At 42.3% G+C, this 26912-nt stretch overlaps 1 protein-coding gene across 2 annotated transcripts in view; it reads right to left on the bottom strand.

Annotated features, from left to right (window-relative positions):
* Positions 1-2229: 2229 nt before the first annotated feature.
* The window catches only part of TSPAN14 (tetraspanin 14), a 40570-nt gene continuing 15887 nt past the window's right edge, over positions 2230-26912 (bottom strand). For both annotated transcript variants that reach the window (XM_053388210.1, XM_053388211.1), the window contains exons 2-9: positions 24460-24557; positions 15763-15813; positions 11196-11342; positions 8856-9026; positions 7513-7638; positions 7254-7298; positions 4993-5112; positions 2230-4161 (exon numbers count right to left, since the gene is read on the bottom strand). In XM_053388210.1, coding sequence (XP_053244185.1) covers positions 4090-4161; positions 4993-5112; positions 7254-7298; positions 7513-7638; positions 8856-9026; positions 11196-11342; positions 15763-15813; positions 24460-24540 — 813 coding nt within the window. In that variant the 5' untranslated portion in view covers positions 24541-24557 and the 3' untranslated portion in view covers positions 2230-4089. The remainder of the gene's footprint in view (positions 4162-4992; positions 5113-7253; positions 7299-7512; positions 7639-8855; positions 9027-11195; positions 11343-15762; positions 15814-24459; positions 24558-26912) is intronic.

Below are 26912 nucleotides of genomic sequence, written 5' to 3'. Positions count from 1 at the left end.
TTCTTCGACTTTAAACTAGACTTCAGCTAGAGAAGTGTCCTTCGTATAGTAGGGCACATGGCCACCCCATGGTCTTCCCACCAGGGGGTGTGTGCAGACAAATGACTCTGGAAGAGTACAGTGGTACCTTGGCAGTTGAATGGCTTAGCTCCCGAACACCGGAAGTGAGTGTTCAGGTTTGCAAACGTTTTTCAGAAGCCGAACATCCACCGTGGCTTCCGATTTGAGTGCAGGAAGCCCCTGCAGCCAATCAGAAGCTATGCACCTTGGTTTTCGAACCGTTTCGGGCGTCAAATGGATTAAATTTGAGAACCAAGGTACCACTATACTTGGCTTCTCTGAGCAGATTTAACTGCAGGATACTTTTAAAAACATTCTTTTTATTTGAGGTTTGCCTCTAAACTGGGGGGAGGTGTTCTCCTAATCAGAAATTTGTATAATCGCTACTATTGCACCTTTGAGATGACAAGCTTGAAAAGAGAGAAAGCGGGCCATTTGTGTGCACATGCACAACCCATTAAAAATCTTTCCTGTGCAACTCTCATTCAGCACAATGCAATTTGTTCAGGAAAAGCTTCCTAGGGATTGTGTCCCGATATGCCTTCCAGCAAGCAAAAAACGTGCCAGGGGGAGGTCTTTTTGGCTGCTAAATCCACAGCGCTACTTGATATTCATCAGTCAAGGAATTTGCCTGCTGGCTCTTTAACTCTCACAGGCTATTATGGCTTCTTCTTTGCTAGCTGGAGACATGGAAGTTTTCCTCTATATGACTTATAAGCATTATCATTTGCAAGTCTCCTGCATCCTTTGTTCAAACTTCATGCCACCAAATGGATTGCTGTGGGGGTTTAAGTTATGCAGAGTTCACTGGTATGAGTTTATTACCTGGGGCAAACTGAAAGAGTCCAGCATAAGAACATAAATCAGAAAGCAGGGATCCTACTGTTTCCTAAAAACAAAATCAGCACGTAGTCATTTTTCCCAACTACAGGAAGAGAGTATAGTAAACATAAAGCAGAGAGGCTCATTGGCACTCTCTGGAAAGAGTTTATTATCTGAGCTATCACAGAAAAGCCTTTACACATGCCTGAGGAGGTCCTACTGCTGGATCACAAAGGTAGAAACACCTTCAGTCACCATCTCTCTTTCGGAGAAGCAAAAATATCCAGGAAGCACATCTTGTAAGATGGTTTTGCATCCCATCCTCTTGTAAAAACAGCTTTTCTCTGTTAGCAAATTACAGTGATACCTTGGTTCTCAAATGCCGAAAACCCAGAAGTTTGTGTTCCAGTTTTCAAACGGTTTTCGGAAGCCGAACGTCCGATGTGGCTGTTGGCTATTGTTTCAGGGGCACCTGCATCAATCAGAAGCTGCGCCTTGGTTTTCAAACATTTTGGAAGTCAAACGGGCTTCTGGGACAAATTAAGTTTAGTGCTTTTGTTTTTGCTATTTATTCTGCATTTTTGTTTTTGAGGCTTTTTCGGTTAATTTGTTTTTGTGACTGTGTGGAACCCAGCTCAGCTACTGATTGATTGATTGATTGATTGTGTGACTGCGGAAATGGATAAAAGCCCCAATCCAAACAGTGAATACCATCAGTGAAGCTAAGAAAAAAAATTCATTTTAATTTTTACCATCTACAATACTGCCTTGTTAATTTTATAGTACAGTATATTGATTATTGCTTTCATTTTTTGGATCAATGGTCTCGTTAGATAGTAAAATTGATGTTAAAGTGCTGTTTCAGGGGTTGTTTTTAAAAGTCTGGAACAGATTAATCTGTTTTGCATTACTTTCTATGGGAAAGAGCACATTGGTTTTGGAATGCTTTGGTTTTGGAACTGAGTGCCAGAATGGATTAAGTTTGAGAACCAAGTACCACTGTACTAAGGGCAGTTTTAGATCTCTGCACATTAGCTTGGTTAGTCCATGAAAATGGGCTCATATATTTTCAAGATAATGGCTGTTTAAAATTCAGGTCTTTAAAAAAAATAAATACAGGCAACAACCACTTTGTGTGCAATCATGCACATGAGCATTGCTGTAAACCCAGACGTAGCAGGAGTAGCAGGTATAACGGGGTGCAAAGGGGGTAGGGCAGGCAGGCATATATGTGCTCCGCCATTATGCTAGATGATCCAGAACGCAACCCCTGCACAAATGAGGTGTTGCCTGTTGTTTCTGCCAGAGGAATGTTCCACTTTAAATGAAGGAGACACACACACACAGTTTGCTTTTTGTTGCTGCTGCTTATTCTACATGCAGTAAAAAAAGGGAATCTTACAAAAATTACACAAATACAGACTTTATAAAAGTGTGTTAGGCAGTGTAGACAAGTCTGCAGTCCCTGAAGAAAAATCATCAGGCAACCTCAGAAGCAGTTCAACCAAAGTTCAGTCCTTTGTCAGGAAGAATCCAAAGAAGAGTTTTGTAGGGCGTCCCCAAAAAACACATCGCTGACTTCACTGTTTGGAACTGTGTTCTACACAGGCATTTATGTGGAATGGCTGTGAAGGATGGTTGAAAACTCTAAAGGCACATGCCATCCATTTCAACGAGGGTCATATTAAAACAGCTTGCATAAAAGAAAGCCCATGAGGACAAAATCCTGAAAAGAGAAATTAACACTTTTTCATTCTCGGCGACAAACCACCTCTTTATGGCAGGCTCTAGAGTAGGCTTATGCTCCACCAAGCAGAATGCAGCCCATCAGCTGTATAAAGCAACTTACAGAAGCTTCTCTAGCAACTCACCTGTTTAAATCAAAGCACTGTGTTATCAGTTCAGCATCCCTATCTGGCTGATGGGCTCTTTTCAGCCTGGTGAGTCACAAGCTGTGTGCAGGCTGGCCGTGGGACCTTGCTCTGATGTGGGCCGCAACCTGACAAGCGTAAGAGCATCTATTTGCAGTACATGAAGTGGAAATGACCAGTGCACACTTTTAAAGAGCTTTGCATGATTCAAATACCCCTGAACATCCAATACATCCAATTATTTACACATACCTAGGAGACTTTAGCATATGCATTTTTCACTGCCACAAAAAAAGATAGAAATGTGGTCCAAAGAGGTATGGCTCCAGGTATCTAACAAAACGAGAAACTTAGGTCCATGGATAAATGGCTTTACGAACTACTACTATATGAAGTAACGTTAGAAAAAACTGTATGCGGACACATTTCCTTGTTCAAATGTCTATAAATAACGCCATATTAAGAAGGAGATGTGTCGCGAGAAATCAGCCTTGACCTTTCCAAAGGAGGCCCGTGGTCCGATGCTGTTGAACGTACAACTGACTTTTACTTTACAAATCCTGGTAGGTAAGGCAAGTCCTTTTGAAGTATCTCCAGTGTTCTCTTCAGATCTCTAGCATCAAAAAAGGACACATAAGATCTGGCCTGAATAAGAGGAAATCCCTCCCTTCTGTACAGTTGATCCCGGCACGCGACACGCCCCCTTTTTTTAAAAAAAAAACCAGGCAACACTGTACAAACATGGCTCTCATTTAAAACGCTCACACAGTGCATGCTTCAATATCTCGACAGGCACAACATTCCCTGAACAAGTTTTCCATATTTAAAGGCATTTCATGTATCTTCCCCAACCCCACCCAAAAATATGATCATTTGGCATCGTGGGGCGTTATTCTAGGCACTGACCAACTTTTGGAATGTAACAATTCTAACCTCTAAGGAACTACTGTAAAAGGAAAACTAAGGCAACAGTCCTTAGACAGTAGTAGCTTTTGGGTAGGAGCATCTAGAACGGTCCATTGGTGCCTGCCGCAATTTCACACCTGTGTACAGGATGAAGATAAATAGTCTTCTTTCCGAGAGATCAGCATTGTAAAACTATTCATTAGCCAAGTGAGAAGAGGAGCAGGTTCTTCAGCTCCAGCCTGAAGTAGGATAGCATCCAACTATGTTTTTTGTTGTTGTTTTTTAAGTGATATATTATGGCTTTATGCTCTAGTTGTATCAAGGCTTTTCTAGATCTCCGGTTTTGTTTCTTTTCTCCTTGTGCTCACAGCAATAGCAGGGGGTGGGGAGAGAACTGATTTGTCTTTACAGATGATCTCTGGTCTTGTCTTCAGAAATGGTAACCTGCCTTCACAGCTTCAATGTCACAAATCAGTGTCCTGGCCAGGAAAATCCCAAATATCTAACAAAGAAGAAAAGACAGACAAAACAAGCACTATTTATAAGAAAGAAAATGTTTTAGCAGTCTGCTGCTCTTTATGAAAATAACAAAACAGTGCAAATTCAGGCTCTTTTGCTAGCCTGTTTCAAACTAGCCTGGAAATAGCAAGTCCTCGCCAATAGTGCTGGGATACTGCAGAACTATTTAGCCCTGGAAAAATAGGTTAGGCCTTTAACTGGTTTGGAACCAATGAGGTTTGTGCTGCTTTCTTCCATTGAAAAGCACTGCCCACATTTCAAGGTGGAAAACTATTACAATTGCTTTGCAAGACTGAGATTTGTGAGCATAACTGCTCAGTCAACACAACACGTTCATTCCTCTATTTTCCTTTAGAAGACCATTATCAGCCGCACAAGGATATGGGGTAGGGAACAGAACAACACTCAAACCAAAACATATGGCAATTTTCCTGATCTAAGGGGGCGGGTAGGTGGGGGTGAGGAACAGAATAACACACTCAGGCTACTAACCAGTCTGGATTTTACTGGTCCAACCAGTAAAACTTTTTCTGTTAGGGTGGCAACAATCAGGCATCTGGAAAGCCAATGAAAATCTAGGTGCTACTATGGTCTGGTCCCCGACTTGCCAAATTCTACTCAGGTTCCACTCCTTGAGCTGCTATTTTTAAAATCTGAAGCTAGCAACTCTATTCATGAGATCACCAAATGGTATCTTTTGTGCAAATATTTGTCTCTAACAATTCTTCATCACCCAAACACTGTAATAGTAGACAGATCTAATCACTGGGTAAGAAATATTATTTGCTGCTTCAACAGGCCAACAGGAACTCACCTGCAATAATGAAATTGCCACAAAAATTCCTGCCACGATGTAAATATTCCGGGGCAACCAAGCTTCCAGAGCAGGGATGCAGCCCCTGGTGTAAATTCGTTCTCCCCAAGCAGATACAGGCTAGAAAGAGAAAATAGGAGGAGTTGGGAGAGGGATAGAGAGAGAGAGAATTTCACGTGTATTTTCTTTTTGTTACTACCTCCATTTTTAAGAAAAGCAAGGACAACAAAACTAGAATCTCCTTGCTATGGGCAGGGCTGAACTAAAACCAATTAAAATTTTGCACCTAGAAAAGCTAGGTTCTACAACCGGTAACAAATGGCAAAATCTCTTACTTTGCATAATCTATTCTGCTATTTTTGCTCTCTTGCTGTCTTCACTGTAACAGTGAAAGATAACCAATGAAAACCTTATTCTGCCACCTCTTTAGCTTTGTGGCTACAGAAAGAATAAAGAAGTATGTCACAGGTAGTTTAAAAAGGCTTTCTTTTGATTGTGTTTTAAAAGATATGACTGATGTAACCTCACGAATTTGTAACTTGGAGAATTGGTTTCTCTAAAAGTATCAATGAATATAATCCACCTGCTACAATATTCATAAAGAGCTAATATGGGGATGTGTCAAACTTTTGGTAATGTTTATTGGGAACTGTGGAAAAAATGGTTTTCTGACATAAGACCTGTGACTAATGTAACGTGACCAATGTAACATGTGAAAATTAATTGCTAAGACACCCACAAATAAATGCCTCCAAACAAGACCTTGTGGATATGACAGTTGACTATGCATTCATAAGTTGCAGCCCACTTCAAGTCTGTGAGGAAAGTTATAATGCCCACAGAAATTTACACTTACCTGTGGCAACATCCTAATTGTTTATTTTCAACACAACATTTATCATCATTTGCAGGGAAGACAAACGTCAAATAAGTCCCCCCCCTGACACACACACTTTTTAAGAAAAGGATTTCATACTAATAAAGATCATATTGTATTGTCTGGCTAATCAATTTGCTATTCAAACTCAACCATAACAAAATTTCCAACAGACACCAGTACTTCAATAGTTGTTTCTGCTTCTGTACTTTTTTTACAGGATAATCACATTTTCCACTGGGAAATGATTCCCTGTGTTTGTAGTGTCCGTTGTAAATTACGCTAAAAATCCACTTACACTTTCAGACCCCCTTCAACCTTTGACAGGGTCGTGCTGTTCGCTGAGGCAAGAGAAGAAACCTTCATCTCTAGACCAGGGGTGAGCAACCTCTGGCCTGTTGGCCAATCTTGACTCACCAGGCTGATTTGACCTGATATCTTACAGGTAAGGGTGTAATTTGTCCAAGGCTACTTTGTATAGCTCCCAAACAGTGTGATATACTGTCTGAAATAAGGATGGAGCTTTGTAGAGGCATAAGCTGGCTTCAGTTTTTCCCACATTGCAGTTTCTACAAAGCGTGTGCACACACACACACACACACACACACACACACACACACGATATATTGCCAGGTCAAAAACTATAAAACCAGTATCATGATATGGACTTTAAACTGGTTTTGGATGACATATGGTTCTATTGTCCAGTCCTAATAGGAGTGAAAGGAATTTGGAGAAGCAGAGAGCCCCTGCTCTCTCATACATTGCAAGAAAGAACTGAACATATTAGCGCACCAAAAAAACCCATGTTCTGTTATTTTATTGTCATTTCCAGTTTGCTAACAGCACACTGGGATGGAGACTTGGGAGACCAGAAACTCCTCCAAATTGCAAGTACATGCCAAGGGCATAGAACAAAGAAGTACAGTCGTAACTTGGTTCTCGAGCGCCTTGCGACTCAAACGTCGCAAACCCAGAAGTGAGTGTTCTGGTTTGCGGACATTCTTTGGAAGCCGAACATCCGACGCGGCTTCCACAGCTTCCAGGAAGCTCCTGCAGCCAATCGAAAACCGTGCCTTGGTTTTTCGAAGTCGAACGGACTTCCGGAACGGATTCCGTTGGAGAACCAAGGTATGACTCTATTGGGAAGACACTAGCCTTGGCCAACTATGGTTTCCAACATACTTCTGGAAAGGCTACTGATATGGCATGATCCTTCTTGCCTCCTATTCTAGTTTCTTGCATCAAGAATTTCCCAAGTTTAATTGCCAGATGCTTCCTTTCACAGTGGCCCTAGCTCCTAATCCCTTGTGGGAAAGCAAAACTGGGGGTGGGAGGTAGAGCGGTGATATATGAGACAAACAGTAACATCAAAAATACTCACCAGATTTCTTACATCATAGCCACACTGCGTGTTCACAACCTTTTGCTGAAGAGAGAGGAAAAATAGGGATGTCAATATAGCTTATCAACCATGCCAAGATTTGGATGAATTTCTTATTTTAAACCAGTATGAAGGGTCCTTTGCAAAGCAGCACACATACGAGACTTTAGACGACATTTTACGCGCTCAGTTCAGGAAGCACTTCCTTTTTCCGAGCACCAGTATTAATACAGAACTAAGAAGACAGGAAATATCTCACAGCAGGATCTTGGATGCAGCAGGAAAAAGGAACACCACATCTCTCACGGCTCTTGCTTGTGCTACTGCAGTTGAAGTATATGTTAAGGTTCCAGTCGTTTGGCTCCTGAGCACCACAACAGTTATTCTGCAATAGATAAATCACTCTGTTAGACTAGGGATGCACCAAAGGATTCAGTACCTGTATCAGAAAAATCAACAAAGAGATTACATGCATTGAATCATATGGGTGATGTAGATGATTTTGTTGAAACAGGGCATCCTGTTATAAAATAATTTACTGATAATCATGAAGAATGGCAACTACCGAAATCACAGATTGGACTTTGGCAAACTTAACTAGATGGATCTGTCCTGGAGGGGGGCAGTTTGGGACTTTGTTTTGGTGTTCTTTTCTCTCTCTTTTGTAATTTTTATATCCTGGAAATCAAAAAGACTTTTTTTTTTGTTTTTCTAAAAGATTTAGTACAGCTACTCCCTAGGGTGGCAAACCCAACTATCACACCTGTTTTATGAACAACATACACAGAAGCGTTTGGGGGGAAATTGCGTAGCATTCCCATTGTCACTAAACTATGAGCACATTTTATGTTTCTGTTTATTTGATTGGGATGGTGCAGCTGCTGGACAGAGAGGTCTTATGTCAAGAGATAAAGCGTACAATCAGTATGTTCACGTGAGATATGTGTTGCTGAATTCAAGACTGCAGAGAAAAGTGGTCAAATATCTGAATACCCCTTCCATGTAAACTGGTTCCTGCATAGTCGACACGTGAGGGCAAATCTTCTAAAACAGGCTTCCTCAACCTCAACCCTCCAGATGTTTTGAGACTACAATTCCCGTCATCCCTGATCACTGGTCCTGCTAGCTAGGAATCATGGGAGTTGTAGGCCAAAAACATCTGGAGGGCCGAGGTTGAGGAAGCCTCTTCTAGAAGATCACAACTTCCATTCACCCTTCATGGTAAAATTCTTCAGGGAATCCAATACAGTGGTACCTCGGGTTAAGAACTTAATTCGTTCTGGAGGTGTGTTCTTAACCTGAAACTGTTCTTAGCCTGAAGCACCACTTTAGCTAATGGGGCCTCCTGCTGCCGCCACGCCACCACTGCACGATTTCTGTTCTCATCCTGAAGCAAAGTTCTTAACCTGAGGTACTATTTCTGGGTTAGCGGAGTCTGTAACCTGAAGCGTATGTAACCTGAAGCGTCTGTAACCCAAGGTACCATTGTAATGGTTCAGGTTAACAAGCAGTTCATTTTCTTCCCCAAGAACTTTTTAAAGACCCGAACTCACTACTGTTTTCCCAATTAAAAGACCAAGCAGATTTCTCAAAGCAACTTACCATTTTCTGCAACGAATCAATGAGGTTCTGCAGGTCAATGTCATCTCGGTAAGACTTAATGTTGTTCTTGAAAAACGTCTCCACCCGGTCCCTCACCCAGTCTTGGAACAAGAAAGCCAGGACAGCTGCTGCCAACTCCAGAACAAATATTAGCACAATCGTGCCACAGAACTGCAAAACAAAGACGAGGGGGTGGAAAGAGAATGAGATTCTGCTCAAAACAAAAGCAAGCCAGTAGTTCTCCAACAATGTTCCAGGGGACCTTGAAATCCCTCAAGAAGACAATCGGTGATCATGACCAAAAGACCACTACTGATCTTCTTCTCTAATACACAAGACTTGGGGTGGGGTTGGTTTCAACATTTAGACAGCCTTAATCTAATGTACTGAAAAATCTGCTCGCAAGACCTTAGATCTGAGCTATCCTATAGCTCAGATTTTGTAAAGTTATCTTAATTAACCATATTGGCTGTGAGTCCTGGAAGACCTGCTCCCTACCTTGCAGGCCATTTCCCACCTGGCCTGAGAGGGTGGGGCTCTGACTGACTCCAGCTACAAAAGCCAAGGCTGCTGAAGTGGCCAGAAACCATCTTGGATGTCTCTTAGTGCAGACCCAGGACATTGAGCCTGAGCTTCCACAGTCATCATCTGCCATGAACTGCCAGGGGCAGCAACAGCAGCAGACATATTATAGGCTTATGGCAATATTTTATTCTTTTGTTAATTATGCTGTTTTAAAATGACAGTTTATCTACAACTTCTTTTATTTTGAAATCTTTTAAGTTAATATTTTAGTTTCCTGGTTATTGTGTGGTTTGAATGTATTACTTTCTATTTGATTTTCTTCAATAATGTTTTGCTCTGGGTTGTTTTATTTGATGTTTTAAGGTATTGTAAACTGCTTTAGGATTTCCCCCCTTAAAATATAAAGTGGTATAGAAATAATAATAAATAATAATAATCTAAATCATATAAATTTACATAAACACACATACACATACATGATTGTGTGTGTGTGTGTGTGTGTACACACACACACACTCTAAATTGTATAACATCATATAAATTTGGAAAGTTCACCATGTGTATCCTAGAATACACCCCTTAACCCTCTGTAATGCAAAACAGAAAGGGCTCCTGAAGGTTGAAAAATCACTGAAGGAGGCCAACAAAGCTTTTCATTTAGAGGTCACCAAATATCACGCCCGATAAAACTCAACTAGAAGAGACACACAAACTTCCCACGAAATAACTGCACATTGTTTGCTTGTAGCAATCTGTGAAAAGTACTAAAACACTGCAATGCAATTCACAATACTTGACAAAGAAACAAGGAAAAAACAAGACAGGGAAAACTGGACTGTCCAAAATAGATGCATTTGAAAACAGAGGTAACCCTTTTTGATAACCCACATATCGGGCTTATTTGAGCTAGGAGAGAATCTGAATATAGGTAACAGTGGCTAGCAAAGCAGAAATTTTAAATTCTTACAGCAAAAACTTACTGGCTTCTTAAGCTACTCTGATAAAAATGATGCTGAAAGTGGCAGTTACAGAATTTTGAGAATGGAATGCTCATTCACGGAAGCTAAGAGATGCTAGCACTCTCCTCTAGGTTTGAGGTCATGCAGTGTTAATGTATCCCACCAAATACACCCAGAAGTTCTCCTTTTTTTTGCTAACACCTCAATAACAAATGCTGGTTAAGTCTGAGAGGCTGTGGTTCTCAGAATTTGAGTCTGTCTCCCTCATTGCTAACTTTCAAGAGAAATTTAGAAACAATCCTGTTTGCCCAGGCATTTGATGGCTAAAAGACAGTGTTCCTGGCAACGGTGAGATCACATGCTGACAATGTTTTTAAACTGTTTTTAAGGTTCTTTTAAAATGTTTTATGACGGCTGTGTCTGCCACCCTGGGATCATCCAGGAGCAAGGGCAGGGTGTAAATAAAATAAATAAAAGGTGGTTCAATGTGGTTTTTTTAAAAATATATGATTGTATCTAATCTTAAAGAATCCTTGAGATTATAGGAGACAGCCGTTTAAAGACTTCTAACACTCAATGTTAGGAAATGTTTTTCACTATGCAACACTAAGAACCCAGAAGCAAAGCAAAACAAAGCAAAACAAAACATCCCTTAATTCACTGCCCACCAAGTAATGCTGTCCTTCACTAACAAATTCTCTAAAATGTGTTGATTAACCTACTGGCTGTAATTAGGATGCTTTCACTTAACCTAGTTCTACAAGAATTGCACAGAGAAATAAACAAACCCCAAATCCTGACTGATGGGGACACTTCCTGGCTAGCAAAACACACACCCAACAATCCAGTTACTTACGAATTTCAGGAGGCAGATGTTCTCCCGCAGGGCTCCTACACAGCCAGCAAATCCCAGAATGAACATTACTCCACCAACAAACAGGATAAGGACCACAGGGTCAAAGCCGTGGAGGCGGGTCATTTTGGATATGTCAGAGAGCACCCCCTAAAACGAAGAAAAAATGAGAAAAAGTGAGAACCTGCTCCTTGTACTAATCAGTTACGACGTTAATGAATTAAAGCTTCCTGCCATTCTACTGCAAGGATACCGTATACAGTGGTACCTCAGGTTACAGACGCTCCAGGTTACACACTCCGCTAAGCCAGAAATAGTGCTTCAGGTTAAGAACTTTGCTTCAGGATAAGAACAGAAATTGTGCTCCAGCGGCGCGGCAGTAGCAGGAGGCCCCATTAGCTAAAGTGGTGCTTCAGGATAAGAACAGTTTCTGGTTAAGAACAGACCTCCGGAACAAATTAAGTACTTAACCCGAGGTATCACTGTACCTCAAAACAGAATTCAAAAGCAGGCCTGCATCATAAAAGGATATGCATTGCATGTAAAAGGCTCAGTAAAATTTAATTTCCATTAAATGTTAGGGGTGGGGGTTACGTCAATCTCCTAACAGGGTATTTAATTGCAGTAAACCTACATACCATGAGGAAAAATATTTGAATAAGACTTAAGGTTGTTTCACTTACTATATTTTTAATTACCTACTATATTTCACTTACTATAATTTTAATTACTATATTTTAAATAGCGTCAAATGGCTATGGGCACGAACGGAGCCTGGGCTGGCCTCAGCTCTTTTGTCAGGTACACACTCCAGAATTTGTCATCAGGAAACGTCCCTAAATATCAGATTCTGCCAACCAATCTAAGGACCTTGCAGCCAAGCAGGCTTCCACTAGGTGGCACTAACTGAATGACGAGTTGCAAAATGATTTTTATTTCTGATTTGGACACAGCTGCCAGCCTAAGACCCCCATGCAGTCATTTCCCTGCACCTGAGACAAAACTGCATCATTTCTGGATGGATTAAATAACTATCAAAGTAATAACTGTTTACTGCAACACTGGGGTATTAATTATTATTATTATTAATTATTATTATTATCATCTTTCTGACATCTGGATATTTACATTTCAAATAAGCCTTTATTTATAGGTGGGTTCCCATCAGGTACATGCCCTCAGTAAAAAAAATTTGAAACTTTGAGAGGGAAGACACATCACAATGACTAGGAGTTTCAGAAAGAATTTAAGAAGAAATGTGAGCAGATAGTTCTCTCAAACAGTGATTCATAGCATCATTCAAATATGAGCTGCTTCGCAGGAATTCCCGTTGAAATTAGCATTGCGTTTACTTTTAAAACCAACGTCACCAGCTACCAAAACATTAGAAGGGGGGCAGTTGCAAGGTGAAGCTGGCACCATCGAATAGATTGGGTGGGCAGACAGGACAAGTGTTTCCTTTGTGCGGCACGAAGAGCTTTGTTTTTTTAAAACACACACAGAGATCCAAATAACAGGAAGTGGCAATAAAAAAGAAACACCCTGGAAAGCCTTGCGCAACCTTTAATACCAGGGTGGCTGCTCCATAGCGGTTTTTGTGATTCTTCTCCTTGCACAAGTGGAAAAGCAACCTTGGGTTGGGGTTCGCCTTTACCACGCAAAACTCTTTGCAATATCCAGGAGTCCTTCGGTGAGCAAAAGGGACCACCCCCAAGCAGAAAGGCACTTTTTGATCCAGCCCACTGAGTGTTCTTTGGAACGCATGAGAGCATACGGAGAGCCCTGTTGGATCAGAGGGCTGACAGCGGTTTTAACAATGAGTCCATATGTGACTGTGGAGGCCACTTCTGGATCCACACGTCCTTCCACAGTGGGGACATTGGTTTCCGGGCGGGAGCTGATCACTGTGTTGATTTGCCAAGCGTGCCTTCCTCTTAGCACGTTTCTCCCTTGCGTCCAGAGTTCGAGTGTCTTCAAAGCCCACCTTTGGTAAAGGCTGTTCTCCAACTGGAGCGCTCACAGGCAAGAGTTTCCCAGTTGTCGGTGTTTATATTACATTTTTTATAATTTGCCTTGAGACAGTCTTTAAATCTCTTTCGTTAACCACCAGCATTACGCTTTCCATTTTTAAGTTCGGAATAGAGTAGTTGCTTTGGAAGACGATAATCAGGCATCCGCACAACACGACCCATCCAATGAAGTTGATGTTGAAGAACCATTGCATACTACCTATCACAATATCACAGGTAAAAATGTCCATAGTTTGGAAATGGAACACCCCCATTTTCTCATTCAGAATTGCTTCTCTTCCTGTCTTCATCCCTGCCTCACTCTCCTAATGATACATTTATAAACCCACTGCCTGAATATACTCCACGGCAATTTCTATGGTTGCAATGGTTCAGAAGGTGCCTTTGGAGTGGCAACAAATTGCAGCAAAGTATCCCAAGATCAGCAGTTCACGGGTTGTATTTTCTCCATGAGACTATTTACCTGGGAACAGTTTGCAGGTGAGTGGTAGCATAAAGCAGGGCAGGCTGACTAATAAAACTTAGCAGCTGAATACAAATAGCAAAACCAGAAAACCCAAAGCCCAAAACATTAAAACTCTCATTAAATGCAATAAAACACCGTCATTACTAAGCGCAAGAAAACAATTTCAGGTTCCAAGGTCCTGAAGATCAACAGCCCGCCCAATTAAAATGGCCAAATCTGGGCTGCTGATTTTTGGTGTGAGTAATAGCCATATGATGCTTCCCTCCTACAGAACTTGTGTGTGTGTTAAGTCAGTCCTTGGAGGAGAAAGGGTACCATAGCAACTATTTTTTTTCTGGAACTCTGCCCATTTTGCGTGAAGCTTCAGAAATAGCCTATCATTTAGAAGTTAAATGTAAATGCACCAAATATCCCCTTGCCTCCTTTTTCCCCACCCTGACCTGCAAATCTCATCATCACCCTATGGTTAACTGCAGAACAGCCAGCATGTCTAACAAATTCAGAACCTACAATCATGTAAAAGAGGGCCCCATTTAAAAAGGGATTACCTTAGCACAAGGAATTCAAAAAGGATGTTAGGCAAAAGGGCTGTGCTTTATCATCTTCAAACCAAGCCCCACAAAGGCAACAGGAGTGCAGAAGGGGGAGCAGGAATCTCTGCTTTTTCATTCAAACACAGAACTTGTGGTTTTCCCTTACCGAAACTAAATTTTCATATAGACTAAAGCAGTGGTGCTTAAAGGGTACAGCAGGCAAGGATGGCAAGTGTGGCAGAAAAATTCAAGGACAAAGAAACATAACAATGTAGTATAGGACATTGTAGTGTAGAAACCAAATAATTTTTCTTGGATATACAACCAGAAACAGTATCTACGCCTCTCTGCAAGAGCATGGGCTACTCTTATACAGTTGTCCATGACATACTGTTGTGAGCAGGGATTTTCAACCCTGACAAATATGAAAGCGCAGAAGAGAGAAAGGCTTCTGTGTGTTTGCTTCAAATTAGGCCTAATATAAATGAGATTACCCGGCAAAAGAAAGCTCACACCTCTCAAACATACTTAAGGTATACATATCTTAGAGGATCTTTTATAATTAGTGTTGGGGTTTTTTAATGACTCATGTTCTTATGTAGCTGCATTGTTTTACACTTTCTGGACATCCCATGATCATATTATAAAGCAGTTGTGTTCCATTTTACAAATCAAGCACAGCTAGGGGTTGTTTCTTTTTGCTTCCCAATGTATTTCTTATCAATGAAAAAATTTGGTGTGACGTGAGCAGCTCGTTTTCTGAAAGTGTGGCTCAGAGAGACAGAAAAAGGTTGAGAACCACTGCCCTAGAAGCTGAAGGTGTTTGGTTGGTATTCAAACACAAGATTACGTTTCCAACCTTGCTGCTTAATTTTGCCGTTATCAGACTTCCTGGTGTCAAAATCTCTTCTGCAGCACCTCATCGCATGCGGGTGGGGTGGGGTGGAAGAGAAGCCAGTGCAGAATTAGGCAAGACATGCCAGCTAACAATAAATTTAGGAAGCTAGGTATCTACTCTCCCAAGCTTTGATTCAAAGCAACACGGGAGATCTGCCCCAGTAACCGCCATATGGCCAAAGTCACGCAAGAGGGAGGCAGGATATAGATATTACCTCCACCAAAATCAGCAGCCCAGGTTGGGTGTGGCAGTGATGAGATGGCATGGCTTCCCCTTAAATGCCTAGCTGGGGCCTGACAGCGTATTCAGAAGTAAGCCAAAAGGAACTTGCTCCCAGGAATTGTATAGAGGGTTCCAACCTAAGGTTTCTTCCCTAGAAGAAGTCCCTGTTGGACTTTCTGAGTAGATATATGCAGGATTCTGCTGCAAGGCTCTTTGCATCCCCCCAGATAAGTAGCTGATTTTGCAGCACACTCGTGAAAATAAGCCTGGAGGCAGAAAAGCGGTGCTAGTTGGGATTTCTGTCCTTCAACAAGAAAGGCCAATGAGTAAAGGATGAGTGTATGTGCTGTGTAAGACCCCTTGCACCTCCTCAATGAGAAGCAGCTCAATTCTCTATAGCAAAGAGTCACACTTTTCTTACCTTTTCGCTCCAGGCCCAAAGACCAGCCCCAAGAAAGGCAACTCCGGCAAGCTAGGGAAGAAAAAGTAACATGCTTATTATTTGCTGGAAAGCATTGTTTGGTCATGCACCCCCACCTAGAAACAATCATTATGCGGCAATATGTACATCACATTTTCCCCCCAATGGGATGGAGTAAGGGACAACATCATGAAACACCAGGTACAGGACATCTGCCACACAGGTGTGTTGAAATTTCGCTTCGGGTGAGAGTTTTACAACTGCTGCTGTTTTTCAGGTGTGGAAAGCCTCACGAGGGCTCTGTATGACAGCTGACAACATAGAAGAGGCTGTAAGCCTGAACAGGAAGACCCCCAAAGAGGAGCCCAGTTTCCCCCCTACACATATATGATACGCTGAATCTCCAGAGGCACAAAGATGGGATTGTGCTAACTGCCCTGCCCCACTTCTCAGTCTAGAGAGGGTAGGGGGGAAATAAATCACCCATCTGTAGTGATATTAAAACTGCAACACACAAGAGAGCGCTCTTTGGAACAGATGAACCGATCAACAGCCTAAACAGGAGCATTTCTACAGAGAAGACGAAGCTGAGAAGATGATGAAACAGGAAGGAAGTCATGAGTGAGCGAGAGGCAACTGTTATCTTTGTAATGAATTTCCGAACTCGTTTACACAGTGTGCTAGGTCTGATCAGTTCTGCTTCCCCTCCAGCAAAAGCAGCTATAGATTTCATCGCAATTTCCGCCACACAAGTATGCGTTTTACCCCCCCTGCCCCCAAGCAAAGGTTGTTTATTTTTGAGCTCCCCACAAGCAAACCAGCTGGGTGCCAGTTCAGCTTATTTACTGCAGCACAGCATGAGGCCAAAGTGAGAGCCATTCAAACGTTTTTTCAGAGGGAAAAATGCTCTAGTGATCTCAAAAGCTTGAGGTGGAAAACCAGGGTGCAATATTCCAGTGCAGTTGAAGTCTCATTGTGGAACTGTAATGTATGACTGGGCCCCAAGACTGGGCCATAAGAAAACAAGGCTGTCAATGGCTACTAGTCAGGAGAGTTAAAAGCTACCTCCAGGATCACAGACTGCATGTCTCTGAATACCAGCCTCTGGGGAATAAAAGGAGGAGAGGGCTATTGTCTTCATGTCCTGCTTGTGGTCTTCCCATTAATAGACAATCTGGTGGGAAACAGGATGCCAGAATAGATGGGCCTTTGGTCTGATCCTGCAGAGCTCTTCTTTCATTCTGAAGTACAGTGCTACCTTGGGTTACGCTACTTTCGGGTAACATAACTTTCAGGTTGTGAACGCAGCAAACCCGGAAGTGTATACTTCTGGGTTTTGCCCCGCACGCATGTGCAGAAGCGGCACCTCTTGTTGAGGCCTTTTCGGGTTGCGGACGAATTAAGTTCGTACACGGAGGGTCCACTGTAACATTATTCGGGTCACAGAAGATACTTGAAACTGTCCCACAAACTCCAGCGGGTGCAGAATGCTGCAGCAAGGCACCTCACAGAGTCCCTTCCATGGGAGCATATTCACCCAGTGCTTTACCAGTTGCACTGGCTCCCGGTGGAGTATAGGGTCAGGTTCAAGGTGCTGGTCTTGACCTTTAAAGCCCTTTGTGGCTTAGGGCCTTCGTATCTACGGAACTGCCCCTCCTGGTATGCCCTGCAGAGGACCTTAAGGTCCATGAACAACCATAGTTTAGAGGTCCCGGGCCCTAAGGAAGTCAGACTATCCCACACCAGGGCCAGGGCCTTTTCAGTGATGGCTCCTACCTGGTGGAATGCTCTGTCCCATGAGACTAGGGCCCTTCAGGATTGAACCTCCTTCCGTCGGGCCTGTAAGAGAGAGCTATTCTGCCTGGCCTTTAATTTGAATTCAGCCTGATCTTTTATTTCCCTTCTCTTCCCTCCCCCTCCCCTTTTATGAAGATCACCCGCTCTGAGACCCCACAGCTAATTCTCCCCTGGCCTCCTCGCTGGCCCAAGTAGGACCAATTCAGCCAGCTAGCCCTGGGGATTATCTAATGCTTATTTCCCCTAAATTGATTTTTGATTTTTGAATTTTATTGTTATTCATGTTTTTATACATGAAAGCCAGTGTGGTGTAGTGGTTAAGAGCAGTGGACTCGTAATCTGGTGAACCGGGTTCGCGTCTCCGCTCCTCCACAGGCAGCTGCTGGGTGACCTTGGGCTAGTCACACTTCTTTGATGTCTCTCAGCCCCACTCACCTCACAGAGTGTTTGTTGTGGGGGAGGAAGGGAAAGGAGAATATTAGCCGCTTTGAGACTCCTTAGGGTAGTGATAAAGCGGGATATCAAATCCAAACTCTTCTTCTTATACTGTATTTTATGCTGCTTTTATAATTAAGTGTTTTGAATTTGTTGTTAGCTGCCCTGAACCCGGTTTTTGAACCGGGAAGGGCGGGGTATAAATAAATTGTTGTTGTTGTTGTTGTTGTTGTTGTTGTTGTTGTTGTTGTTGTTGTTTATTCGTTTAGTCGTGTCCGACTCTTTGAGATCCCATGGACCAGAGCACGTCAGGCCCTCCTGTCTTCCACTGCCTCCCGCGGTTTGGTCAAACTCATGCTGGTAGCTTTGAGAACACTGTCCAACCATCTCGTCCTCTGTCGTCCCCTTCTCCTTGTGCCCTCCATCTTTCCCAACATCAGGGTCTTTTCCAGGGAGTCGTCTCTTCTCATGAGGTGGCCAAAGTACTGGAGCCTCAGCTTCACGATCTGTCCTTCATTATTATTATTATTACCACCCATCATAATTATTATTATTGCCACACACCCCCTAAAGAAACCCATGCACGAATGCATGGAGCTCACCCATTAGAGCAGTGGTTCTCAAAGGTCATGGCGCACCATACTGGTGTGGCAGGAGCAGAAGGCAAGGGTGGTGGGAAGATTCAAGGGCAACTGAGCATTTGAACATTTCACTGTTGTATTATACAATATACTACAGTTTATACTATAGTAACAAGTCCATTTTTTTTGTTTGCTGAATATGGATAGACACCTTTTCAAAATTAGATACTGAGGACAATCTCACCATATAAATGAGATTACCCGGCCAAAGCAAGCTCACGCCTCTCATTGAGCTTACATACGTAAGGTACTGTTATAAGAATTTTTAGGTCTTATATATATAAAATAAATGTTCATAAATGTACCAAGCAAACACATATATAAATATATAATAAACCACATCCAAAACCCACAGGAAAAACCCTAAAGCCATTTTGACTCTTTCAGTAACCTCAAATATTTCTCCACAAGGTCAAAGGAAATGCAGAAACCTCCCCATTGTCTCTGTCCTCACAAATCCTGCCTTAAGGGCACATTTAAGGTGTGAATAGGGTGAGCTTGTGACCTGGCTCAGGAATTAAGTATTATCATTACAAAAGAATGGCCAGGCTCCCCAGGTATTCCAGTCAAGTGACCATTAACAGGTAACCTGGCAGACAGGGTAAAAAAAAGGCACTCAGATTTCTGTTGTAGACCACCTTTTCTGTGATGTAGGTATGATGTTATCTGTGGGGTGGTCTTGGGCTACATCCCTTCTTTGATGTATGTATGATGTATTGGGGGGTGGTCTTGAGCTATAGGGTGGCAAGTTCAAAAGTCTATATAAGGGCTTGCACACCATTGTTCTGGGTTCCTCCTCCCTCCTGCGTGGCGGGGGAGGGGGTGAGCACCCTGTTGCAACAGTTAATAAAGCTTACTAGCTGCTTTGCTTCTCAATATTCTCTGATTGGTCTCTTATTTTCCCCTACCAATAGAGAACCTACAAAAGGAATCTATATGGGCTCTTGGATACCCCAAAAGGGAAAAGAGGCAGTTTTTTTACTTATATCAGTACATATGTAAGCGGCTAGTTTATAATTCTATTTTGGGAACAATTCACATTCCTATGTAGCTGCCTTGTTTTATACTTTCTGGGTGTCCCGTGATCAGAATATAAAGTATTTGTGCTCCATTTTATAAATCAAGCATGGTGAGGTGGTTTGTTTGTTTGCTTGTTTTCCCCCAATGTATTTCTTATTAATTAAAAAAAATCGTGTGACGTGAGCAGATTTCTATTCTGAAAGTGTGGCCTGGAGGAAAAAAAGAGAGAACTACTGCATTAGAACTACGAGCCATGGACACATTGTCCTCTCTGCTGCCATTGATGCATGGAGATTGCAGGCATTAACCTCATCCCAGTACACTTCGCAAGACCTCAAGGCCAGAAAAAGGGTGAAAAATAGCTACAAAACTGGTGCGGGTACTTTTTATTATGAAAAAATATTTCTCATGGGCAGAAGCACAACAGTCATCTCCATTTACACAGCAGAATGTGCATCTACGATCTAGCTTCAACAGCACCTGTAAAAACAGAGGGAAGCTTACTAAGATTTAGACAGCTGTTTCAACTTCCGCTCTCTATGGGAATACAGACCCGCTGCTGGATTTGAAACTGACCCTGGAAGCCAAGGTGAGCGCTGACAAACAAGCAGAGAGAATTCTCAGTGATTCCTGTTGCAGCTTCTGAATTCTTGAGAATTCTCTCTGCACCCTCCACCTTCTTAGAACATCACCCGGGGTTGGTTCCATGTGCATGCTGGAATCCAACAGCTTGGTGTTGCCAAGGAGGAAGCCCAAACAGCTACCCAAAACTTCTAAAAGCTGATTACTTTTCTATAATTTTGTGGCAAATTTCTAACACTGCCTGGCCCTCGCTGATACGGATCCTGCACCAAGCACAATATGCACACCCAAAACACACACCAAAAAAAGAGGAGTGCAGCCCCCAGACCCCACCATTGCAGCATCTTCAGATCTCCTCTGTCCACAGATAACCAACAGGCCTTTTGTGAGAGTTCAGCTGAACACCAACCCCTTCAACCTCCCAAGCCTGACAAAGAGCATATGCAAGCCTCTGTTATCCAATCTTGTTACATTTTCCTGGGGTATTCTGTTAGTTCTCTTTAGATTAAACCAGCCAACTATCCTGTGGGGCATGTTATTTTAGGGATTAAACCATGGGTAGGCAAACTAAGGCCCGGGGGCCAGATCCGGCCCAATTGCCTTCTAAATCTGGCCCGCGGATGGTCTGGGAATCAGAGTGTTTTTCCATGAGTAGAATGTGTCCTTTTATTTAAAATGCATCTCTGGGTTATTTGTGGGGCCTGGCTGGTGTTTTTACATGAATAGCTAGTAGTAGAATATAGTAGAACATAGTCCAGCCCTCTACAAGGTCTTAGGGACAGTGGACCGGCCCCCTGCTGAAAATGTTTGCTGACCCCTGGACTCAATTTTTTGCCATTTCTTCAGTGAGGGGGTCTTTAATTTTGGGGTGTGAGTAATTCAAATCTGCTATTACTTTTGCGACTGGACAACATTTAGCTTGCTAAGTCTGTATTTAATGAAGAAGCACATAAACTGCTTTTGGGGAATTTTTATTTTTACCTTCTGAAAATGTCAGGTAATGCTAAATAAAATTAGTAATACTATAAAATATAAACACAAGTACTTGAAAATCATTTTTTCTACACAATTTTACAAACATTTTACTTCCCAGGCAATACTAAATTATATTGATTTAACCCAAATATATCTTAAGTTCCTAAGTTATGTTACAACCCTTTTTAGCGCTCATTTTGGGAGTCTGAAAGCTGGAAAATTCAACACGCCCTACGTAACACCACAAAAAAACACCACATGCATGTGACATGAACTTTTTAAAGCAAAAGTTAATTTCCCAGCCTGCTTTAGGATTTCTTATTTTCATTTCCATATCTTTGATTATTATTTTTTTTTATTATTATTATTATTATTATTATTATTATTATTATTATTATTATTATTATACAAAGGACAATTGACACAACTGTGTCCTAAACCTTTCTGAAAGCCAGAACTATCCATGGTCTCTGCAGACAATGCTACCTTGCTTTATCGCAACCTAAAAACCAGAAGCATAGCAGGAAATGGCTGACAAGTGTGGTATCTTTGATAAGGATGAAAGGGAAAAAGGAAAAGTAAACACAAAACACATCTGTTTGCATTAAGCCAGGAGACCCCATCTCCTGGTGAATGCATGCATTAGAACTTCACAAAGGCTGATGAGTAAGTAGCAAAGGAAGGTGAGGGGAACTCACACAGAGAGGAAACTCTTTTAACTCACACAAACAGCTCAGCTCACAGATTTTCAAATCTGATATAAAAAGAGGAGCCAGAGGGCTGAGCTTTCAGTGTGGGTGGGTGCGCAATTCACAGAAGCTTTTTGTTCTCATTCTTATTTCTCAAACAGTAGTGGCTAACTCCCAGCCCAGGGGCCTGATCCAGCCCATCAAGCCATTCTTCTGCCCCCCTCTCCCCTCTGTAAATCTCCTCCAATTTTGATGGTGGCAGAAAAATGGGAGAGGGACCATAGACACAGAGCTGGGCAGTGAGGGAAGTTTGTGTATACACACATGTATGGGTGTGTGTGTGAGAGAGACTGTGGGTGGCGACACTCTAGCATATACACCCCAGGGTGTATACAGTTCTCAGGTTAATAATAACACTAATCAGCACTGGTTTGGACAATACTCCAGAGGTTTGAAGTTTTTAATGTTTGATGTTTTATTGTGTTTTTAATATTTTGTTGGAAGTCGCCCAGAGTGGCTGGAGAAACCCAGCCAGATGGGTGGGGTATAATTAATTAATTAATTAATTAATTACTACTACTACTACTACTACTACTACTACTACTACTACTACTATCCAAGTGTGGAGTTGGTTTGCCAGCCTCACCTCCACCATCCAGGCAAATAGATATGTCCCAATGTGGCCTACGTACATGGAACCATACCATGGAGGCCGACATTATGGGGTTAATTCCCCATATCAAAATCTGGGAATCAACCATATGCTTTTGGCTACATATAGGGGTTGTACAGGCATAGATACAACTGCATGGATGGTGGAGGAATCATCAGGCTTCATTTAAAGAGCAGGATTGGGCCCTTGAAGTATCATATGAACAGGTGCATTGTTCACTCTGAAACAGGGTCGGGGGGGGGAGAAAACTGCATCTTTCCCCCCAAATTGGAATCTCCACCTCAACCCCCCTCCTCCAACCCCCCTCGCCCCAAATCCTTCAAACATAAGAAAAACTCTACTCTCGGCAGTGGACTTTTCCCACATTTATATTACACGCACATACTTGCAGAGGCTTAAACAGCCTTTGTTCAGAAGATTTGTTGCAGTGTTACTTGTTTCTGTTGGTAAACAAAAGGTAGTTACTAGGAAGCTGGGCTTCCGGATTCCATTATTATACGGTTAAAGGGCAACAGAAAAGATATCCTTTAATGGATCAAAGAACTGGTTACAATGCCATAAATAGTTGAACTGTTATGGGAATCAAGTTAAAGTCCACAGGATCAAGTCTTGCTGTGCTCAGAAAATGAAATGGTAAAAAAAACCCAGAATACGTTCACAAAGTTGTACACGGCTGGGCTTTTCTCAAAGTGATATTTGCAGAGAGTAGAAAGCTGGACTTCTTAAGTCAGATCTGTGCAGCTTGTGACTGGCTATTAGTTGATAAAATTCCCTGGCTTTGCTGCCTGTTTGGGACTGCAAAATCAGAGAGATTTTCAAGATCGTGGCAAGCCCCATACATGGCTAAAAACTGTGTTTGTCTTGCTGGTGCTTTTATAGTTAACCACTTTCATTGGGGAGAAATTCATAAGTGAAATGAAATAAAAAAATAAATCAAATCCCTTTGGTTGCGGAGGGAGGGAGAAAAAGAAGACCATGCCACTCCAAAAGGTAAGTTTGGAGGCCAATTTAACCACATCATGCCAACCTCTAGGAAGACAGTGGTTCTGTTGTTGTGGTAGAATCACCTTAACTGCATTGAGAAGCTTTCAAACAACATTTCCTTGTGCCCAGAGGCTGGATAGGAGCTTCCAACCCTCATTTCTTTAGGATCAACATGCCAGAATCTGTCTAGGGAATGTGTTAGTAGCTGGTCAACGTCTACCAAGTAGGTTAGAAGCTCCCAACCAAACTCTGTTAGGGTTCAAGCTTCAAGGGAACAGAAATATATCAGTGCAGACAAGATGATGTTCCTGGCAGACAGCAAGATGTTCATAACGAACGAAGGTTTACGGGGTGACCTTTTTCGAAGGAGGAACCAAGAAACCGAAAGATTCCAAGTTACCCACATTTATACATTGTTAAGAGAGCCGCTGTTCAAATGGCATCACAGTGCTGCTCTATGCAGCATGTGTGAGGGGTCTCTCTTTCTGGTTACTCCAGGTTGCTATTTTGCTGCTGTTCTGTCTCTTCCCCTGTGTTTTGAAAACAACAGCTCAATATAAAAACCAAGCAAGTGAAATGTTTCCAAATCTGGAGATTAAATGGTGGGGGAAACCTCCATGGCCACATTTGGATTTGTTAGACTTCAACAAAGTTGCAACACCAGCTATCAGGTTCTAAAAATCCAAAAAACTAAGGCTTGTAGGGAGAAGACAGCTGAAGTCACCCATATGCTATTTCTCAGTTTGTCATATCTTGCTCCATCCCATGGTCAACGCATTTGATGTCAACATAAAATCTATCCAATCTGAGGTACACAGCACCTGAGCATTCAAAACATGGCAGATTTGGCAAGATGACCCTTCTCTACAAAAATAGAAAAGAAAGAAGACTGGATACTTACCCAGAAGATTATGTTGTAGCTGAAAAGCAGGTATTTGTACCAACAGCTGACTTCAGCAGAAGAATACCGGTAATAGTGCATCTTTTATAGAGCTGTGACTACGTAGAACCAGAAAAAGAAAAAGAAAAGAAAGATCAGTAAGAAGGAGAAATGCAGTGGGATTCAACAAACCCAAGCCACGCCAATAGTCCATAATCATTGGTTAAGTAGCGTAATTCCATATTGACTCACATGGCATTTGGGCATGTAATCTTTTTGTGTTAGCTAATATAACCACTGAGCCTCTTGGGCTTGCTGATCAGAATGTCGGCAGTTCAAATCCCCGTGCCGGGGTGAGCTCCAGCTGTTCAGTCCCAGCTCCTGCCCACCTAGCAGTTCGAAAGCACGCCAAAAAGTGCAAGTAGATTAAAAGGTACTGCTCCGGCAGGAAGGTAACTGGCGTTTCCATTCGCTGCTCTGGTTTTGCCAGAAGCGGCTTAGTCCTGCTGGCTACATGACCCAGAAAAACTGTCTGTGGACAAACGCCGGCTCCCTCGGCCTGTAAAGCGAGATGAGCGCCGCAACCCCAGAGTCATCTGCAACTGGACTTAAATGTCAGGGGTCCTTTACATTTTTTTATTATTATTTGGGTGTTATCTAGATTAATCTTCCCTACACAAATAATCAAGAAGTAGGCCACAGATAGGTAGGTATGGCCAACATAACAGTTTGTCAACCTCAAGAATTTATCTGCAACTTGGACATTTTTACTCCCCCATCTGTAATAATACGAATAAGCAGCTAATGTTTTACAGGCAAGTGCCAAACTTGAGCTAACGTTTATTAGAAACGGGGGGGGGGGGGAGTTTTCTGCAAAGTATGTGTGAGCAACATAGCAGTTCATTGGCATGCACAAATAAAGGCTTCCAAAGCAACAATTATGTTTGCATAACACTTTACTGTGCATTCACAAATTTCAGCTCAGCAGGAAGTCCATGCGATAAGTTGTAAAGCCCAAAAGAAATTGACTGTGGCAACATTTTAGTACGTTGTCTCTTTTCAACAAATCCAAACCAACATCTCATCCATGCACAGAGACCACAAAGATGAGGCTGCCTAGCCACCCCTGAAAGTGCAACTGGTAGCATTTCAGAGAACACTACCATTGAGTTCCTGGCTTTCAGCATCTTGCCAAGCAACCAAAATTTGGCTTCCAAGACCTCACAACTACATTTCCCCTTATTACTGGTGCCAACATGCACCACGACCAGTGACTCAACACTATCTACGATCAGTTCTCTGCAAGTCTGCCTAGCACCTATCAACCTCCCATGCTGGGTGATATCTGGTTTTCAACATTGTGATATATCACCAGCTAAACACTGTGATATGCTGATATATCACAATGTGTGGAATAAGGATGGAACTATGTAGAGGCGCTGTGTGGTTTTTGTCGGCGCCTGCTCGTGAGTCACTGCCCCCTACATGAAGAGAGCTGAGCCAGCAGAATTCACAGGGGCTGCAGGAATCAAGAGAGCATTGGCTGGCTTCACGGTTTTCCCCATATCGTGATTTTTGCATGGCACACACACACACACACAAACAAACACACACACATTGTGATTTGTGATACATTGCCAGGTCAAAAAATTATGAAACCAATATCACAATATGGACTTCAAATCGGTTTTGGACAATATATCACTATATCGCCCAGCCCTAGTTGGGAGTGGGGCTAAGTAAGCCCATAGATCAGAGATTCCTTCACTACTGCTTTCAGCTCTGGCTTTCTGCCTCACTGCTTATTTCCCATCTCTGCAAAAAAATATAAAATAAAAATACCGCAGTGAACCTTGACTTCAGCTCAATGATCCCCCCCAAAAGGTTTCATTCAGGTATAAACAAGTATCACAATACACCTGTAGACAAAGACATGCAAAAACAACCCAATACTGTATTCGACAAATGATGAGCATGCATTTATGAACCAACCCTGAGAATCATGTTCTCCTTTCCACGCCTGCAAATAGCTATCCTGCATGGCCTTGGCTCTGTCTCAAATAACACGGCTTAACTAACTTTCACTAAACTCAAAACGCTGTAGCTTCGAGGCTGTAAAAATAGTCAAGGAAAAGACTTTCAACTCTCTTCAAAGTTTGCAGATTAGTCAGCCAATTGCCTGATAGTACTTTCATCATGTAAAAAGACAAACGGCTAGCACAGCCTCTCCAACCCACTCCAGACCCAGATTTGTTTACACTACTGCAACAGATCAGCCGTGAGAGCCTCAAAACCAGAGACAGAAGTCTTCCTTTCCTCTGCCCTGAATGAGGTAGGCAGAGTTGGCACTTTCAGCAACAGCAGAGGATAATGGCAAAAGACAAGAGGAATAGTATTAAGACAGCGCGAAAATGTGTTCAGATATTCTCTGCTCATTACAGATTCTCTGACCATCAGCATGAAACCAATCATTT

Source organism: Podarcis raffonei, chromosome 5 (genome assembly GCF_027172205.1).
Source record: "Podarcis raffonei isolate rPodRaf1 chromosome 5, rPodRaf1.pri, whole genome shotgun sequence".
In the NCBI taxonomy this organism is placed as follows: Eukaryota; Metazoa; Chordata; class Lepidosauria; order Squamata; family Lacertidae; genus Podarcis; species Podarcis raffonei.
Note: the sequence above shows the minus strand (reverse complement) of the source record. Positions and strands in the feature narration are given on the sequence as shown.